At 46.8% G+C, this 20,830-nt stretch overlaps 1 protein-coding gene across 1 annotated transcript in view; it reads right to left on the bottom strand.

Moving 5' to 3' along the window:
* Positions 1 to 4,292: 4,292 nt before the first annotated feature.
* LOC129382725 (sphingomyelin phosphodiesterase-like) overlaps positions 4,293 to 20,830 on the bottom strand; it is a 71,170-nt gene continuing 54,632 nt past the window's right edge. Inside the window, exon 8 of the mRNA XM_072289004.1 lies at positions 4,293 to 4,471. Coding sequence (XP_072145105.1) covers positions 4,360 to 4,471 — 112 coding nt within the window. The 3' untranslated portion in view covers positions 4,293 to 4,359. The remainder of the gene's footprint in view (positions 4,472 to 20,830) is intronic.

Here is a 20,830-nt window from a genome sequence, read left to right as displayed (position 1 = left end):
AAGCTTTTGCGACGCATGCGTATTATACTTGTGGGCTGAACCGCCCCTGTGTTCGAGGAAGGTATATATTCGTTCACATTAGCGCATTCATCAGAGCAGCTGCTCAACCTCAGCATGGCCCGTGTTCCTGAAGACGAGAGGTGGAAAATAGTAAAATGTTCGCTGAAGAGGTATTTCTGCTCTCCATCGGCGCATTGGTGCAAAAGCCGCTGACAACTTTCAATACGATCATCGAAGTATTCAGCAAGGAAGGCCGTATTTCTGACGCCCCACATAGTCGTCGGGCAAGGACAACCACAGATGAAGAAGATGCGCTTATGGTAGCTGCAGAATTCGAGAATCCCTTTCAGTCCGCGAGAGAAGTAAGGGAGCTGCTCGAACGCTTTCGTTGTTACAATACGGTGACTCCTGAGGAGGGATGGATTGCAATGTTATGTGGCTGCGCAAAAGTCCATTCTCGCCGCTTCGAGCAAGGCGTCCCGGCTGCAATTTGCCGAAGCTCATGCGTTGTGGAGTTGCGATGACTGGGGCCGAGTAATCTTCTCGGACGGATCCACTTTTTCAACACGTCAAAACCGATGCGTCTGGCTGTGGCGCGCAAGAGGAACAAGTTTAGGAAATTTTCTTAACAGAATATTTTGTGTAAAGAACTGAATTTAATATAATTTCCATACAGCTATGAGCCAGCCAATTTGCAGGGAGTTACGGCGAGCGGACGCACCTGAGTCAGCGCGTGGGCGCGGTGTCAAGACGTGTTCTCGGGCCTCTACACTGCATCGAGGGCATTCTTACCTTGCAGCGCTACTGGAGCGAAATTTTGGACAACATTCTCCTTCCTGAGCCAAATGCCGCTTTCGCAGATGCTTATTTTGAGTTCCAGCATGACCTGGCGCCGGCGCCCACTTCGAAAATTGTGAAAGAGCACCTAAAAACTCGTAGGGTTCGTATGCTCTCCTGGCCGGCCAAGGACGCTGACATGAACATTTGCGACAATGTATGGGGCCGCATAAAAGCAGCCATGGTGCGACACCCTACTCATTCGGCAACTGCGGACGAGAGGTGGGTAGCTATTTGCTAAGAGTTGGAGCATCTTAGAGCAAGCAACTTTTTGCCTGCCCCGTACTCTTCCATACCGTCTAGAAAGGCAACAGTTGCTTCTGCAAAAAGGAATATTGTCACGTGGTCGTGACGTCAAAGAGCACAGTAGCTATACTGTAAAACACAAAACTAACTTTTATTGGGCGAACCTGTGCCCACAAAAGAGGCTACACTCATAGCACAACGATAGCCGCGAACACGGTTGGCGATCGTCGAAAATCTGATCAGCGGGTCAAGCGCGTCGGCTTTTATAGATCAGTCGCCGAATGTTCCAGATTAACCGCTGGGACCCGCGTGTCTTCCACAAAGTTCTACACTATTCGCGTCGCGCATGCATGCAATCAGATTACACAAGTTGCGGTGAAAGACAGTGGACGGAACCATCGATTACATTCCAGAAACTTCTTTTACATGCAGGCGCGTCCTGCGCTGCGCGATAACATTTGTTAGGCGGCCATACGTGGTCGCCCGATGAAGATAAGTACACGTGTCAATATGACAATATTAAAGAAAATGAAATAGCGATAAATTCCAGTTCATGGCTGTTACTTTTCGGAGTCTTTCAGTATCTTGTGAAAAATGCACAAAATGAAAGTTCACACGTTTGCATTTCATAGCTTGTTTTCTGCATTGTGTGACAGAAGTATCCGGGAGAAAAGGAAAACTACGTAACGATTTCCAGGTAATTAGCGTAACGCTAAGAATGAGGAACACGCCATTTCAACTGGAAACATCTCGATTTTGCTTACAGTGATAATTCGATCACAACCGAGGAAACGAAAAACAGCTAGCAGACGACAAGCGAGTGCTCCGATGACGTGATGCGCGCGAAGGGAAGCTACTCTCGCCGCGCATGGGCAGAGATATTGTGAGGCGCCACTTAACTGCCGTGGTCGTTTTTAAAGCCCGCGCTCCCATGTTCACGCTCTAAAGGATTGCGCCCGCACGTCCAGGACATCAGGGACTTTCATCCACTTGACCACACCTCGCACTTCTCCGTGTATCGTTCGTTCTTCGCTGCCATCGACAACGGCTTTGAAGTCATGGATGACAATATCATTGGTGAAGCTCCAGTAGTATCAGCCTCGAATGCACCCAAACAAACAACGTTTATTCAGCTATATGTTGCGCCTATAAGCTCGTGCTGCGGCTGACTAATAGGCGTACATGATACCCAAACACGACTTGCATGACATAATTCCCGTCGTGTAAAGAAAGCAAGCCCTTGGTAGAAATGCAACAGACTTGTATGAAGTGGCTGCCGTACTGCAATCGTGGTTGTCTCGTATGACGTTTATGTCACGTCAGAGCAAGTGTCTGAACTCGACTTAGCATTGAAAGGTCGGTGCCTGGAACGCGAGCAGTTGAGCAGTATGCCGACATAGCTTCACCATCCCAAATTTCATACGGGCTCTCTTTGTTCACACAAGGCTGAGTTTTGTCGATGGCTTCTTCCGCAGCAACGAACAGTTCCAGAGACATTGCACTGGTGTGGTACAAATTATTTTCATCCGTCGTGGCTAATTATTGAGCACCCAAAAGCGGAGTGTGGACATATTTTTTTTTTGTTCGACCACCACTAATCTAACCATTGACGTCGTACTCGGAAACAGTACGCTATTGATACTTGGCCACGACCCTTCCTCTTATTGGTACCGCAACAACAGTGAGTAGACATTTTATTTAATATGCTGAATTTTAAAAAGAAGCCTCGCACAGATAGAAAAATCTTAAACATTGAAGAAGATTGCTCAAAGAGGAAGACATTACTTGCACATACAGCGAGATTGCACACTCGACTACTTAAAAATTCACCAATCAGGTGCTGAGTAATTATTTTACGGCACATGTTACCGTTGCCAATTGTAGCCGGTGACTTCGCAATGCAAATTAACTTGCAAAAATGTTTGTGGATGGTACCAGTTTTATGATATATGTGCCACAAAACGTGCACAAAGATGCACAATTCTTCCACTTAATTCTTAAGCAGAGCGCCTTTATGCACTGAATCCCCAAAATAACTGGAACGCCAATGTATTTATTTCTTCGCGCACTTTGTGACGTACCTCGGGACTAGTGCCATACTAAGAATTCGCGCCAAGTTGATCAATACGCTTTCTAGATTCACCGGTTACGTTTCGTAAATTGCAATATGTGTCGGCAAGTGATACGGCGAGAATGAATTCCCTAAAATTACTAAAGTTGAATAAGCACTTCAATTTTTCTCGTGCATGTAATCTTTTCCTCCTCGAGTAATCCAGCCGAGAAACTAGGATGCTTCAATTTCCCTCAGTAATCTTTAGAAAAGCCTTCGTAATCTAAAAGGGACACCTGCATGGTAGTACACAGAAACTGTCAGCGACATACTGAAATGAGGACTGGAAGAAAGCGTTTATATATTCTAGCAAGCAAGCTTGGAATGTTGAGGATCTTGCGAATATGTGGCGTACAACCTGGTGTCATTTTTTTCACACCCATTTTCGCAGCGCCTTTTTTTCAATTGCCATTCCATAGTTATACGAGGTGACTGCTATAAATATCCCGTAACCCACAAAAACAAGGGTAGCGAATGCCTAATCTCACCAACAGCAACAAAAGCACAATAACAAGCACATCTTTGTTCACATATTACCATGGGTTCACGAGAGTGTGTTATTGGGCTAGTTGGTACATGGTTATACCAAGAGAATGCCAGGAAACTTGAAAGTAGAAAAATGGAGAAGCAAACACAGAGCTTCCTCTCGCTTTGTCTATGTCTGCTTCTCGATTTTTCTACTTTCAAGTTCGCTGTTATTGTCCTAGTATGACGATGGGTTACTGATTTTTTATTTATTACGTCCAACCCCGCGAAAAAAAAATCTTTGTACCACGTTTCGACTTATATATTATGATGTGCTTGCTCGGCAATATATGCCAAGACAAAAGCTGCATTGGAAAGTTTTTCCACTAATAGTTTGCAGTCTGCTTCCTGCGTTTACTGCTTCAGTCGCAATTTCTATGCGGTCCTTGAAAGAAAAAGAGAGATAAGAAAGTTAGGGCCTCGATAACGGCAATGCTGTAAGCAACCGTGTTTACGTCTTCTTGTTGCGCCGCACACAAAGGAGACAGTTACGCTTGTTATCTCCACATTAAAGCAAAGTAAACTGACACACCCGTCTGACCCCCAGAACCGCCTCATTAGTAGGGTTTAGCAGTTTTATTAGACACATCTCTCCGTACACTTGGTAACCGTAACATCAGTACACTTCTATAACTATTGGGTTATCGACAGGCTTTCAAGTCGGACGACTTGGATGTGCGTTGCTTGCAGAGGAAGCTTTTCCGGGAGACGCTGTTGCATGGCTGCGCTGTGGGGTCCTGTCTACCGTAGAACCTAGGTAGAAAATAAAGAAACCACGGTATTTACCTCGATATGCTAGAAGCGTACTCTCAGATTTATTTTTTAGCAACTGAGGGTAGAATAAAAGGATGCAACAAACAACACTTCCTCGCTAAATTATTGATGTCAATGACGACTGAATCCCGAAGATGTGTTACTGGTTGTGGAACCACAAGCACGTGCGAGCATAGCCCGGCGCGTGGTGGTTATGTGTTGTTGACAGTTTTGCGCAGAAGATGAAAATACCAACAATGCTGCCATCCATAACGACCCGTTTCCAAATGAAGTGCTCATTTATTTATGTATACCGTAAGATTCCGAGCAAGCGCCCCCCACCCCCAGCAGGACGTAATCACTGGAAAAGTAGGCGGGGGGGTCGCTATTTCGTAACGGTGCCAAAATTCCAGATGGCGGCGACATTTTCCCGCGAGAAAAACAAGCGCAGCGCACATGGATTTAAAATTTATTTTACGTGTAGAAACATGAATTTTATTAAGCGAAAGATTCAAAGGAACCCGTATGGGTTTCCTTTGTTGCAATTGCTACGAACGGGTGGATGTCTGATTTTCCCTTTATTCATGATTGCTATGTCAACCACTTTCAAAACCATCGAAAGACTCCTCCGAGTCAGTCGCAAAAGAAAGTTCACATCATTCCGCTTGAAGCCCACCCCGGTCTTCTGGCGCCACGGCTCCAACATCTGCCAGTCCGCCATGCGGGTGGCCGCCCTCCGAGCCATTGAGTGCGTTAGTAATGCTGCATCCCTTGAAGGAGCGTACCACAATCCCCTCGGGTACAGCAGCCCACGCCTCGGCAACAAAATCGAGAGCATGCTGGCGCGACGCCTTCTTCAGGTTTCCTTTGGGAGTCCTCTCTTCTGCGCGCATATATTCTTCTCACAAACGCGGTAGGGTGGACTTGAAAGGCTTGTTCCAGTAGACGTTAGCCGGCTGCAGGATGCTCGTGCACCCCGCAGGCACTTAGAGCACGTCGGTATCGCGCTCCTCAAAAAGATTCTTGGCAGCTTGCATTTTATGGATGGGCGCCTGCTCCAGTACCAGTAAATGCCGCACGTCATCGACGTTTGTGCCCCAGATTCTTGACAGCCACTCCTGCACCTTTTCCGATGTCATCCAGCCATTTTTGTGGCGGTGAAATGAATATTTGCTACCAGTGAAAGAAGAAAGAAGTCGTCGTTTTGATAGAACGAACTTAGCGACATCGTGTGATTCCTCACCCCATTGAAAAAGAAACGAAACATTCTGACTTGGTATGCGAAGGCTCACGAAGACCATGGCTGGAATTTTCCTGGTTTGTTCCTTGAAAATAACGAATGCCGGGAGTTTGTCGCCGGTGGCACGAGCGGGTAGGCAAACCGTGAAGCCTCGTCGGGCACACCCAGTGTTTGCGATCAGTATGGTGCTTTCGCTGACAACGTTGTTTGTCTTGTTGGCTGGGTTGTCTATTCGGACCATCGTCTGGTCCATATTGGCGATGTTGTACAATGAGTGGTCATTGCGCGATCGCAGAGAGTTTGCGGCAGACCGAAACGCATTTGCTGCCTCCGAAAACTCTTCGGGCGCCGTCTGGCTCTCGTTCGTAGAACGGTGCATTGACACGCGGAATCGCTGCTTCCATCGATTCATATAATGGCTGGAAGCTACGAAGTTTTCCAACTGCATGTTGTTGACTACTCTGAGAGCCTCTTCAGAGAGAAGCCGTTTACTAACGACACGTCCTGCCGTTCTCTCCCACTCGAAGAACTCGAAGAGCGCATCGTCGACGCATTTACTGAAAACTGGGGCGCCATTAATCAGTTTCTTTGAAGTTTTGCTCTCCCGTAGGTTTGCTGAAGCAACTTCTCCAAATTACTGTCCCCTTCCTGTATCCGTTTGCACTCCTGCTCAAAGTGTCGAGACGCTTGCTGCGCATTTCTTCCGTTTTCTCGATGCCATTGTACGACCTCAACTTTCTTCGCCACTTCGCCAATGCATCGCCATCGCGAAATTCCCAATGCCAAAACAAGACGACAAACGGTGCGTGCGAACGAGCATTCGAATGGCTTGAAAGGAAGGATTGGATTGGATTAACTTCATGGACTTGATGGGGCAGACGGGTGTTGTTCAGTCGCGGCGCATGAAAAGGGCCCGAGCGGGGGGAGGGGCCTCCTTCCCGGAACGGCGTGGAAATATGAAATTGACAGTAAAGTTAGGGGGGTGGGGGGCTTGCACGGGTGGGATCGCTTGTTCGGAATTTTACGGTATACTGGGTGCTTTCTTAACCTTAATAGGACTTTTAAATGTCGCACGTAAGCACATATCACAAATAGGTTCGTCGTGAAAGATTACTTGATGAGGCGGGCCTTATTTACACTGGAAAGCAAAATGCGCAAGTGACTAATTACTGAAATGTGGCTAAACATTTTTAACAATTGAGCGCGCAGATTGCAATTTACGAATTGAAGACAGCGACTTCAGTATGCAGATCAGCATGGAAAACACGTTGAATGGAGGGCCACGTTTCAGATAAGCGCTGTCAAAGGTTCGGCAACCATGCATTGCTTTACTTTTTAACAAAGCGCTTTTAATGCACTGAATCTCAAAAATTCCTGGGTAGCAATGCAATTCTTCGTCAAATTTGTGGGATGCCCATTATTTGTTCCAAGTACTTAGGACTTTCGAGGAGGCCGGCTACAATTTGACAAGTGCGATGTGTACCCTAAAATATTTAGTTTGGAAGATAATAAGCAAAATTTTGACAACTAGTTAGGTATATTTTGTTTTCTCACGCAAATAATGTCTGCCCATGAGAGTGATATTGCCCAAGCAGTAAATTTTTCTACATGCCATGAGTGAATGTTTTTTTTAAAACCTTAGCGAACAAAAAACATTCCGTATTCAAAAAATAATATTCAAGTTTCGCACAATCGCCTAAATAATACTCGTAATAACATTGCACACACAATCATTTATCATTAGACAAAAAGTTCGGAAGGTGTTACACTTCTGCATTACAAGAATGCAAAAGCTTGCTCCACATTTGGTAGTACATGAAGTTCTACACTCGTGGTTACATTGCTTCATAAAATATTGATTATGCATTAAGGCATGCAATCGGGGCTAGACTTCTTACAAGAAATAAGGAGCCGCACAGGGAAGTGCACGTCAGGCACTACTGAGGCGCAGCGGCACGCGCTCCTTCCGCAGCGGCGCACTTGTACGGCCGTCCTCGTGAGCCTCAAAAGCGTGCACGCTCCTCCATCGCTCGCCGCAGACAACCGCCGTCGCTCCGACTGTGACGTCAATACGCAGAGCGCGCGCCCCCGCTTTTCTGCGCAACAACTCCTGGCACAAAGCAACAACTAAGCACAAAATTCGGAAAACACTTAAGAGTGCTTACGTGTGCGAATGCGAAAGCATTATACCGTTCGTAGACCTCGGAACATCATCAACGTGCTCATTTTATAGACTCATGACCTGGCGCCACCTCATCGGCACCGTCAAGTGCGCTGCGCCATGACGCACGCACTAGTCAGCGAGATGGCTCCGACGTGACGTCTGCAATCATGAATATACTAGGCACACATTTAGTAAGTCAGAACCGTGGAGTAGCCGTAGCTTCAGGGAAGGACGCCGGTGGCCCGGGTTCGCATTTGTGAACAGTCATGTTCCACTAGAAGACCCAATCAACTAGAACACTATTACATTCGTTATTCGAAAGCTTCGAACATTCGCACACCCTTACAAAAACCCACTTAATCAACAATATCCAGTACTATTCATCTATTCTCCCGTGTGCAACTTAAGAATGCTGACCATATATCCGAAAGGGTTCGATGTGAAAATCACATCTTGAAAGATAACAGAGGCTCTCATGAATTGATGCTTGCTTTTCTTCTGCAAGCACAGGCATGTCCTACCCGTGGTCATACACTTTGGCAAGGAATGAATGCGTTTTCACGTTTTACAGCATCTTGGTGCCCACTCAGGTAACAATCCAGCCACCCTTGCCTAAGCATTAACGTTGAATTCGCCGATGTAAAATTGGTACACGCACTACTGGGAATTGCTTCGTCTGATCCCTGGGCTGTGCGCCACTATGCTGGTGCTGCGAGGCAATGAATCAACAGTGGTTGGCCCTAGCGAACTAAAACATGCCAGGTGGCTCATTGTGTTACTTCATGGGCTGTTGGACCCTTTGACGCAAGCTAGACGTACACACACACACAAAAAAAAACGGTTAGAAAGGTGCCTATAAAGGCAACCATTCATTGCTTAATGAAATCCACCTCATATCAAACGCACGTACTTAATTTCACATATTATTCGGCTTTCCAACAACGCTGTGAAAAATAAAGAAGGGCATAACGGATATAAGCTTTTCAGTCGCCAATTCTTCCTGTTGTAAGGCTGGCTTGAGCACGACATTCGATGCACAGCATCATATCAGATGAACTTTTTTAACATAAAGGAAAAAGCTATGAATTTTCATAGCAACTATGTAGGGTGGATAGATGGATGAATAAAAAAGTTTCTTGAGGTCCGTCGGTTTGGACGATTAGTGCGCAGCGGGCCGCTCCCACGTCGGGATAGAGAGGCAATGCCTCTCCGCCGCGTCGTGGGCCCGATGGACAGCCGAGAGCTGTGCTTCAAGGTCCGAGCTGTCTAGAGCTCGGTCCCACTCTTCCTCGGTGGTCCCAGCCCGAGGCACCAAGGAGCAACCCCAGAGCATGTGAGCAAGGCTAGCTATATCCTTACAAAAGCGACACGCGTTGAGAGCGTGCGCGTAGGGAAAGATTTTGTGCAGGAAGGCCGGGCATGAGTAGGTGCCCGCCCTACACTAAAAAAGTGACCGGGCTACAAACCATTAACCTTTGCCTAACCATGCTTTACCTCCCGTGGAAAGGTCCTGCGAAATTGAAGCATGAGATGCGATAACCCACAAGGTGTGGTAAACTCGTACGAACCTGCCAAGCGGTTGATCTAAACGCTTACAGCATTTATCATCATCAGCAGCAGCGGCAGCAGCCTGTTCGATGTCCACTGCAGGACGAAGACCTCTTCCTGTGATCTCCATTTACCCCTGTCCTGCGACAGCTCATTTCCAGTAGCTCCCGCGAATTTCTTAATTTCATCATCCCACCTAGTCTTCTGTCATCCTCGATTGCGTTTCCCTTCTCTTGGTACCCATTCGCTAACTCTAATGCTACAACGGTTATCTAACCGGCGCATTACTTGACCTGCCTAGCTCCATTCTTTTCTATTCATAATTAGAATATCGCCTATACCCGTTTGCTCTCTGATCCAAACCGCTCTCTTTCTGTCTTTTAACGTTATGGCTAGCAATCGTCGTTCCATTGCACTTTGCGAGGTCCTTAACTTGTTCTCAAGCTTCTTTGTCAGCCTCCAAGTCTCCGCCCCATACGTCAGCACTGGTAAAATGCACTGATTGTACACCTCCCTTTTCTATGATAATGGTAAGCTTCCAGTCAGGGGGTGGCATTGTTTGCCGTATGCGATCGAACCAGTTTTTATTCTTCTGTGAATTTCCTTCTCAAGAACAGGGTTCCCTGCGATTAATTGACCTAGGTAATAATACTCCTTCACAGACTCTAGAGGCCGACAGGCAATCCTGAACTCTTGTTCCTTTGCCCTGCTATTTATCATTGCCTTTGTCTCCTGCATATTAGTCTTGAACACCACTCTTACACTCTATCTGTTAAGGTCCTCAATAATTTGCTGTAACTCATGCGCATTGTGGCTGAATAGATCAGTGTCATCGGCAAACCGAAAGTTGCTGAGATTTTCGCCGTCGATCTCTACTCCTAAGTCTTCCCAGTTTAATAGCTTGTATACTTCCATGCAGGCAGTGAATAGCATTGGAGACATTGTGTCTCCCTGTCTGACCCCTTTCTTTATAGGTATCTTTCTGCTTTTCTTGTGTAGAATTAAGGTAGCTGTAGAACCTGTGTAGATATTTTTCAAGGAAATTACGTAAGCGTCCTGCACAACTTGATTACGTAATTCCGCTACGACTGTTCGTACCTCTACTGAATCAAATGCATTTTCGTAATGCACGAAAGTCATGTAGAGAGGCCTATTACATTTGGCGAATTTCTCGATAAGCTAATTGATGGCATGAATGTGATTAATTGCAGAGTATCCTTTCCTGAAGCCAGCCTCTTCCCTTCGTTGACTAAAGTCCAGTGTTGCCTTTATTCTATTGGAGATTTTTTGATAAATATTTTGTATAATGCTGGGAGTAAGCTAATGGGCCTATCATGTTTCAATTCTTTAACGTATCCATTTTTGTATATTAGCATAATGTTTGCATTTCTCCAGTTTGCTGGGACCCTTGCAGTCGACAGACACTTCGTGTAAAGAGCCGCCGCTTTTCCTGGCATTATATTTCTCCCCTCTTTGATTAAATCGACTGTTATTCCAACTCCTGACACCCTTCCTCGTTTCATGTCTTGGAAGGCCCTTCTGACCTCATCTCTAGCTATAGGAGGAGTTTCTGTGTCCTGTTCATTATCGTTCCGAATGGAGTTTTCCTGAGTCCTTTGGGTACTGTACATGTCAGTATAGAATTCTTCCGCTTCATTTATTATACCTTCGAGATTGCTGATGATATTACCCAGCTTATCTTTCAGTGCGTACATCTTGGTTTGCCCTATGCCAAGCTTCTTTCCCACTCATTTGTAGTTGTGTCCATATTTTACGGCTTCTTCAGTCTTTTTCACGTTATAGTTTTGAATAACACTTATTTTTGCCTTGTTGATCAGTTTTGACAGTTCCGCGAATTCTATCCTATCTACTGAGTTGGTCACTTTGATTCTTGATCGTTTCTTTATTAGGTCCTTTCTTACTTAGGAGAGCTTGCCTACCGGTTGCCTTGGTGCTTTGCCTCCCACTTCAGTTGCTGCGTCTGAAGCCAACCTACATTATTCATTAAAACTTCTTTCTGGGCGAGTTGGTGCATACTTGACATGAAAACTGTTTACAGCGCAAACACATGCAACCACAAAGTATAAGGGACAGGACAGGCCAACCTAGTTACGGTTTCATTCATTAGCTCTATGTCATCATCATCCTCTGTTCTAAGGCTACATATTTGTTTGCAAGTACCAGCCTGCATTTGTCTGCTTTTACGCTTACTGCCTCTAGGATGACCTCTTTCTTATTGACCAATTTAGCTTTTTCTCTCCAAATTGAGGTGAATCCCAGCCCTCATTATCCTACCATCACTGCACTTTACCCTACCTATCACTTCTGCCTCCTGCACTATGCTGTGATCAGCAGAAAGTATGAAGCCAATTTCATTTTTTGTTTCACCATTAGGGCTTTTCAAGGTCCACTTTCTGATGCTACGCTTCCTGAAAAAGGTGTTAAGTATTGGAAGCTTATTCTTATCTGGGAATTCTACCAGCATCTCTCCTTTATCGTTCCTAGAATTGACGCCGTTGTTGCCAATTGCTTGTTCACTAGCCTGATTTTTGCCCACGTTTACATTGAAGTCGCCCATTACTACAGTTTACTTAGTTTGCAATTTTCTCATCGCTAATTCAACATCTGCATAAAACTGATCTACTTCCTCATTATCGTGACTAGATGTTGGAGCATATACTTGTACCTCTTAGGCATACCTCTTATGAAATTTCTTTACTACAGCTACCCTCTCATTAATGCTGTAGATATCGTGAATGTTACCCGCTATGTCCTTATGGATAATGAAATCTACCCCGTATTGGTTCTTATCTAGGAGACCTCTGTAGCAGAGGACAGGTCCGTTATTCAGCATTGTATAAGCCTTACAAGTTCTTCTAATCTCACTAAGGCCGATGATATCCCAAACAATGTCTGATAATTCCTCACAGAGTCCTCCAGAACTTAGCCTCACTCGAGAGGGTTCGGGTGCTAAACGTTGCAAGGGTGAGCTGCGGAACATTTTGGTCAGGTTTTCCGCAGCTGCTGGGCCTGAGGCCAATTGTGTAATAGAGTGAGCCATTTGGTAGGTCTTGGCCGAATACTGCATCAGGAAGGCCAATTTCTGTTCTGGTGAGCGAGTGTCTTGTTGAAGCTTAGTGGGCTTTCCTAATTTGGTTGTACCTGAATTAGTATAGCCCCACTCGCTCTCGGCATCTTTCTCCAGTCACAGGCGTCACTCCAAGCCTGCAGAAGTATTTGAAGGGCCAAGCAATGACATAAGGCCTAGAAGCAAAAGAATCGTATACAAACAGCAAACAAATTTGTTATTTGTACCCCAAAGTTTTCTTATACATGACTAGTCCAAACTTATTTGCAAACTTAATCGCACCGCTGTCTTAGCAGATATCTTTAGCATTTGTTTAGTGAGTGTGTCTTTCCTGTAAATATGCTAGTAGCGAAAGTGACCATGCTTTATCAAAAAAGTTGAAAGTTAACCGGAATGATTTCACCAGCTATATAGCGGTGTCTAGCTTGCCTGTGTTCTCAAGTGCCTTCGAAAAAGTTCTGCATACTCGAATTTCAAGTTTCTTATGCAGATTTAATTTACTTATACGTTATCAGTTTGGTTTCTGGAAAAGTAAATAAGCTGAACTGGCGCTGCTGGAGCAAAAGAAGTATCAATGTCAATTTTTCCAAGGCATTTGATTTAGTAAATTATATATAGCTTTCATTGATTACGAGAAAGCGTTTGATTCAGTCGAAACCTCAGCAGTCATGGAGGCATTGCGTAATCAGGGTGTAGACTAGCCGTATGTAAAAATATTGAAAGATATCTATAGCGGCTCCACAGCCACCCTAGTCCTCCATAAAGAAAGCAACAAACTCCCAATAAAGAAAGGCGTCAGGCAGGGAGATACGATCTCTCCGATGCTATTCACAGCGTGCTTACAGGAGGTATTTAGAGACCTGGATTGGGAAGAATTGGGGATAAGAGTTAATGGAGAATACCTTAGTAACTTGCGATTCGCTGATGATATTGCCTTGCTTAGTAACTCAGGGGACCAACTGCAATGCATGCTCACTGACCTGGAGAGGCAAAGCCGAAGGGTCGGTCTAAAAATTATTCTGCAGAAAACTAAAGTAATGTTTAACAGTCTCGGAAGGGAACAGCAGTTTACAAGAGGTAGTGAGGCACTGGAAGTGGTAAGGGAATACATCTACTTAGGACATGTAGTGACTGCGGATCCGGATCATAAGACTGAAATAATCAGAAGAATAAGAATGGGCTGGAGTGCGTTTGGCAGGCATTCTCAGATCATGAACAGCAGGTTGCCATTATCCCTCAAGAGAAAAGTTTATAACAGCTGTGTCTTACCAGTATTCACGTACGGGGCAGAAACCTGGAGGCTTACGAAAAGGGTTCTACTTAAGTTGAGGACGACGCAACGAGCTATGGAAGGAAGAATGATTGGTATAACGTTAAGGGATAAGAAAAGAGCAGATTGGGTGAGGGAACAAACGCGAGTTAATGATATCTTAGTTGAAATCAAGAAAAAAAAATGGTCATGGGCAGGACACGTAATGAGGAGGGAAGATAACCGATGGTCATTAAGAGTTACGGAATGGATTCCAAGGGAAGGAAAGCATAGCAGAGGGCGGCAGAAAGTTAGGTGGGCGGATGAGATTAAGAAGTTGGCAGGGGCAACATGGCCACAATTAGTACATGATCGGGGTAGTTGGAAAAGTACGGGAGAGGCCTTTGCCCCGCAGTGGGCATAACCAGGCTGATGATGATGATGAAAATATTTTTAACGAAGAAGAGTAGCCTGCGGGCGCCACAGCAACCAGAGCTCATACCGGTAGCGATGGTGCTGTGGTGCCGGCAGGCTGCTATTCTTCTCTACAATCATATACACCTGACGCGTCCGGTAGAACTCCGCTATCTCAAGCTGCTCATCATGTCGAGGGATGCCGCCAGCTGGGCCGCTCCTTTTCCACCGCGGACCAGTGGCAGCAGCAATCCCGTCAACCTGCCGACCTTCTGCACCAACTTTTTCTCCTGGCTGTCTCGTATTGCTTCGGATACCCGCTGCCACACCCGGCCTCTCCGCAAAACTTGTCGCAAAATACCTAGGACCCTACCGCGTACTGAAGCAAACGTCCTCCGTTAGTTACTTTGTAGAGCCCCTCACGCCATCGACGGGCCTACGCCATCGCGGCCGCGAACTTGTACACGTCTCTCGCATTAAGCCGTACTATGACCTGGACAACTACGAACACTACGACCTTAAGGCTTTGCTTTTGGCCGCCAGGATGGCGCCATTTTTTTGCGGAGGGCGATCGTAACGAAGAAGAGTAGCCTGCCTCCGCCACAGCACCATCCATACCGGTATGAGCTCATGGTTGCTGTTCTTGGCCGAACGCTTGTGAATGCTACCCATTCGCCTGCACCCGTTGCTAATAAATCTCTTAGCATATTATAAAAGAAATTCAATTGCTATGGTGTAAGTGGACAGAGCTTATCGCTGATTGGCTATTATTTATCCAACAGACATGAGGTCCTACGGATAAGCAACTTCTATTCCGGCGTGAAATTTGTGCTGTCCGGAATGCCTCAGTGCCGTAGGTTAGGTCCATTATTATTTAGCATCTATCCTAATGATGTTGTAAATATTAATTGTGACGCCACATATATTCTCGGCAGACGTGAGGTGTTTCTTGTCCCACATATTTTATTTATGGTCACTCGAACGTAGACAACCACGGGAACCTTTGATCTTGCCCGGATGTTCGATCCTGCTTTCTGGCTGGAACTAACGGATCTGCGGAGGCTACACTTTGTCGTCATCGTCCAAACGCTGACAGCTTGCCATAGCCTCCCCCTCTCTCTCTAGCGAGAGAGCCAGGATGGGAATGAGCGAATGTCTATAGGACCTCACACTGCTTACAAACATTGGCCATGGATGGTCTTCGGTTTTGCTCATTGACGAAGCCCTCTAGATATAGCGGGCAAGAAAGGCTCTGGCTGCGATATTTACTGGCAAGAGTCGTTAAAATCTAAGCCCCCAGAGTTTGAACACTTTTCCTCTGCACATAAGAACAATTTTACAAGTGAATCTTGCCCTAAGTTGCACGAAAAGTTTTGTATTTGTCGCGAGGCGTAACGCGCATGTATTCTATTTAAAAACTTAAAAATATACTTTCCGCCAGTAAAAGAACTTTAAAATGCCCTTTGCGTTCCGACGCAGTAGACGCAGTAAGGCCCGTGACCAGAAGTTTCTTGTGGGCGCTCTCTCGCTGCAGTTATCGCGCGAGTGAAACAGTCTATAGTCCATTTCATACGTAGCAGTCAACGCTGGAGACTAGAGAGACTTCTCGCAGAGGCTTCGTTCGCACTTCGCTAAAGTTCGATGCTTTTTGACCGCAATTATGCGCAACTGTTTTTATAGAGGCTCAGTATCGAATGAAACAAGTTTCAATCCTTATGAACAAACACTGTGGTATGGCACTGCTAATGATTTGTTTCAGATCATTCTTGTTTTTTGTTTTTTGTTATTTAGGGGGAGGGGTTATTTGCAACCCGTAGCGGAGAGCCTCGCATGCCTGCTCGCGCGAGAAAATGCGGATTGCGTGCGTCGAAGCTTGGACTGAGCGCGCCGTGTGGTAACTTTTCTTGACCGAACTTCTTGCGTAGCTTCCACAGCGTTGACTGCTATGTATGGAACGGAGTATGAGAGCCATCGGTAGGTTCTGCAGTGGTGAAGTGGAAACGCCTGGCGTTCGTATATCGCTTGTTGTCCACGATGATGGTGTCGGTGTCGTGAAACGCCGGTGATTAAAATATAAATTATGGGGTTTAACGTGCCAAAACCACTTTCTGATTATGAGGCACGCCGTAGTGGAGGACTCCGGAAATTTCGACCACCTGGGGTTCTTTAACGTGCACCTAAATCTAAGTACACGGGTGTTTTCGCATTTCGATGGGGACGAAGTGCGAAAACACCCGTGTACTTAGATTGGCCGGGATTTGATCCCGCGACCTCGTGCTCAGCAGCCCAACACCATAGCCACTGAGCAACCACGGCGGGTAGAAACGCCGGTGATGGAGACGTCCTCGCGTTCATTCATCAGCAAGACAATGTGTTTGGGGCAGCACTTGATGACCTTCAAGGGTACATCGTATTGCGGTTGTAGTGTAGGTCGAACAGCGCCGTGTCCCCGAAGGCGTGTATGCAATCATGGAGAGCGCAACTGATGAGGGATGGCCACGTATGTTGGCGGGATTGAATAGGAGACACGTCTCTCATGGCAACCTTGCGGCGACTGACACAGTCGCCAGCGTCGCACGTTGTTATGAAAGAAGGCTCGAAAACCTCTAGAAAACCTTAAGGCAGTACAGATAACGCACTCAGCTGAAGAGCGAAACGCGTCAGTCCTCATCGCGCTGCAAAGAACAAGGACATATGGGAGACGCTCCGTCCAGAATGGTCGTGACGCCATGAGCGAGGCTTTAAGCTGATGGCGGAGTCACAGCCATGCGATAGTATGTCGTCTTGATGTGGCTGACACCAAGCAATCGGGATAACTTATCAAAGAGCGCAGAGTCAAATTGACCACCTCGATCTGTTGTGACAGTCGAGGGAATTCCGTATAGGCTAATGCACACGGCGATGAAGCCGCGCGCGATGGACTCTTCCGTGATATCATTGAGTGGTAGTGCCTCAGGCCATCGCGTGAAGCGATCTATGGATGTCAATGCTTATCGGCTGTTCTTGGATGTGGGAAAAGGGTCGACTAAGTCAAGGTGCACATGACTGAAGCGGGAATCTGGAGGCGTGAAGGTACCGAGCGGACGCACTGCGTAGCGTTGAACTTCGGTTTGCTGGCACTTGAGACGAGTGCGCGTCAAGTGGCGGACGTCAATGTTGATGCTTGGCCACAGGTATCGCGTAGCGACGAGGGGTTGAGCAGCACAGGTACCACGGTGCGATATGGAATGCAAAAGGTGTCAAAGACGCTGAGGCGAAATGACGGTGGAACATAAGGGCGAAGGCAACCAGTAGAAATGTCGGAAATCAAAAGCATAGCGCTGCCTGGAAGCTCGACTTCTTTAATTTCGGTGGAGTTACCTTTCAGTCGTAGGAACTGAAGTATCTTGTCCTGTCGCTGTGCTGTGGCTATGGCGGCGAAATCCACTGGTGGGCCGCACATCGATGGTTGCACTGACTTCTGTTCGGGATGGTGCGTCAGCAACGTGGTTATCCTTACCACCCATATGTCGGATGTTGCTCGTGAATTCCAGAATATAGGCAAGCTGCCAGATCTCGCGTGGAGTGCGAGCCTAGTTGGTAGTGATTGAAGGTAGTGGGCGGTGAGAACGTAGAATTCCCGACCTTCGAAGAAGTGGCGGAAATGTTTCACGGCTAAGCTGGCCGCCCGCAGTTCGTGACTGAAAGTGCTGTATCTAGGCTCGGCCTGCGATAGTTTTCGCGAGAACGCAACTGACTGCCACAATCGATTGCTGCAGTACTGCTCGGACGGTGACGTCCGAGGCGTTCACCGTGACTAACGTGGGGGCTCGGGCTTTCTTTGCGCGAGGAATGGCGAATTAGTGAGGGCTTCCTTGAAGGAGCTGAAAGCTGTTTCGGCATTGTCTGTTCAGGATATAGAAGCATTCGGTTTCGTGTGACCGGACAGGGGTTTGTTGAGTAGCTGCAACATGGCGCCGCAGTGAGGAATGAACCACCGGTAATAGATGGCAAGATCAAGGAATTCACGCAGTTTTCTCGTAGCCAATGGTCGTGGAAATTGCATGATGGCTTCCACACGAGCTACAGGAGGAAAGATCTGGCGGGAATCCACGTGATGACCAAGGCAGTCTAATGCGGAAACACCAAACCCACTCTTTGGTCCGTTTATGACTAGTCCATGTTTACTTCTGACGTGCTGAAGACGAGAATATTGTCGATGTATGCGAAACAGCTGGTCAAACCACGAAGGACTTGGTCAACAAACCGCTAAAATGTTTGTGTGGCGTTTGTTAGATCTAATGATATATGTGTAGGTATTCAAACATGCCAAATGGTCTTATTATCGGTCTTCAGTACGTCGGTAGGCTGGACAGGTATTTGCTGGTATGTTTTGACTAAATCTATTTTGATAAATGCGATGCAACTATGCAGCAACGCGGTAAAGTCCTGGACGTGTGGTATGGTATAGCGGTCCGGTACCGTCACTTTGTTAAGAGCGCGGTAGTCATTGCATAGCGTCTAATCACCTGATGGCTTGGGCCCCATGTGTAGCATTGATGACCATGGACCACATTCTGGCTGCGCAATCTTGTAGAGGGCAGGAGCGAGGCGATGAGGACGTGCAAAAACTTGCGCTCCTACATTGACAATATCATGGGTGATATTCTGACGTACTGGGTTTTCCAGAGAAGCAGCTCGGAACAGATAAGAAAATTGTTCGAAAGCATAGACCACGGTGGGGAGACTTTGGCGTGAGCTTGCACGAGACGCAAGGTTGGTAAACGTGATGTCACCCTTTGAATCGTTACGTGCGTTTCGGAATCCAGGAAACGACTGTGTCGGAGGTACACCACAAGCTTGAAATGTCAAAGAAAATCCGCACATATACTCGGCACGGGTACATCGGTGATTAAATCATCCACCGAAACGTGCGTCTCAAGCCAATCTCAAGTATGACAGACTGATGTCTATAGGTCTGTATGGCCGAACCTTTAGCAGCAGTGACAGGTGGCATGGTGTGCAGTCGTCAACGTCCTCCAGCGTAGGAGGAATAACGGACACTTTAGCATCAGTGCAGGTCTGATAACAGACCTCTGTGACACGGTCTGGGAGGGCGACGTGGAATAAGCGGCTGGATGTCAGGCCTAAAGCAGATGTCCCCTTGAGTCCGTGGCCCATGCGTTCCCACCAAAGCACAAGGCTGACGGCTCTGGCCACCGCTTGCTCCGTATAGGTGGTGGTATCAACACACATTGCGAGAAAGACTTGCCGCCATTTCGCGTGTGGGACTATGGCGTTGGTGTGGTGAAGCGCTACGTCGTCGGTCGATTTCGAGCAAGTTGAGATCGGCGGTAAGCTGGTCTACATTGTGGATGAGTCGCTCGTTAGCGTCAAGAAGGCGTTCTCATGTGATGAAGCACATGGTCTCTCGATGGCACATAGTGTTGGGGTACCGACTACCATAAATTTGTCGGCTATCTGTGAGTGAGTTGAGGAATTCGGAGGAGGAGGAGGAGGAAGCACTCAAAATCAACCACACCTGCTGAGGCAGTCGGCTTGGGATGACTTCGAATAGAATCGACGCTCCCATTGCAGCAGTAATCGCCGATGAGATGATGCATGTCACGCAGAAGCTCTGTGGGTTTTCCGCCACCGAGTTCCTCCGAGGTCAGTAGCTTCTGCAACTTACGCTGTTTTGACAGATTTGTTCGCCCTATGAGTTCCCTCTTTAAAGTGTCGTAAAGGTTTTCGGAGACGAAAGCACAGTGTCCCTGACGATGGCAATGACAGTAAGCGGTAGCGAACCTATGACATGGTCGTACCTTGCAGTTTGTGATGTTACGCGGTGCCATCAGAAAAGTGGTTCGACGCTCAGAAATGAGAGTTTCGAGTCGGATGTGACAACTCTGGTAATTTGATATTAGCGACGACAGGGTCCATTGCCTTGGCGCTCAACATGTGTCGTTGAGTGGTGATGTGTCCATGATCTGACGGAGTGGACCGTACTCAAGGCTTTTCCTGTCGTCACCCGGAAAGCGATGAAGGAATGAGCAGGTGACACGTTGCCATTCGATGACCGGGTCATCACTTCTGGAGAGACCTCAGGCATTTCTAGTCTTGCATATTTTATTTATCGTCATTCGAACGCAGACATCCACGGGCCCCTGCGATCTCGCACGGATTTTTTTTCTCCTTCTTCCTGGTTCGAGCGTCCGGAGCTGCGGAGGCGCAATTTCGTCGTCGTCGTCCAAACGCTGACAGCTATCCATAACATTGCATATTCACACGTGTACTTGTTTACCTTTTTCAGGTGACCGCTTGTCACCACCTAAGAAATGTTATCACACATCGCAGGAAGCGCCTACATGTATAGGAAGTGTCTGGAATGTTATCGATGATTCCATCCGCTATTTGTCACTGAACCTTGTGTAATCTGATTGCATGTATGCGCGACACGAATAGTGTAGAACCATCTGGAAAATACGCGGGTCCCAGCGATTTAGGTTATGACCAACAGTTCTCACCATCGTCAGTCATGTCCTCACTCAACCCAACATCTCTCGCCGAACAGCGACACGTTAATTCTTAAAAATTTTTTCATGGCATTATTCACACATCTTTTCGCCTCTCCAGTAATGAATATGTCACCTTTACAAAAATATATTCTAGTAGGA

The sequence above is a fragment of the Dermacentor andersoni genome, chromosome 6 (assembly GCF_023375885.2).
Source record: "Dermacentor andersoni chromosome 6, qqDerAnde1_hic_scaffold, whole genome shotgun sequence".
Lineage (NCBI taxonomy): Eukaryota > Metazoa > Arthropoda > Arachnida > Ixodida > Ixodidae > Dermacentor > Dermacentor andersoni.
This window is presented reverse-complemented; position numbering and strand designations above follow the sequence as displayed.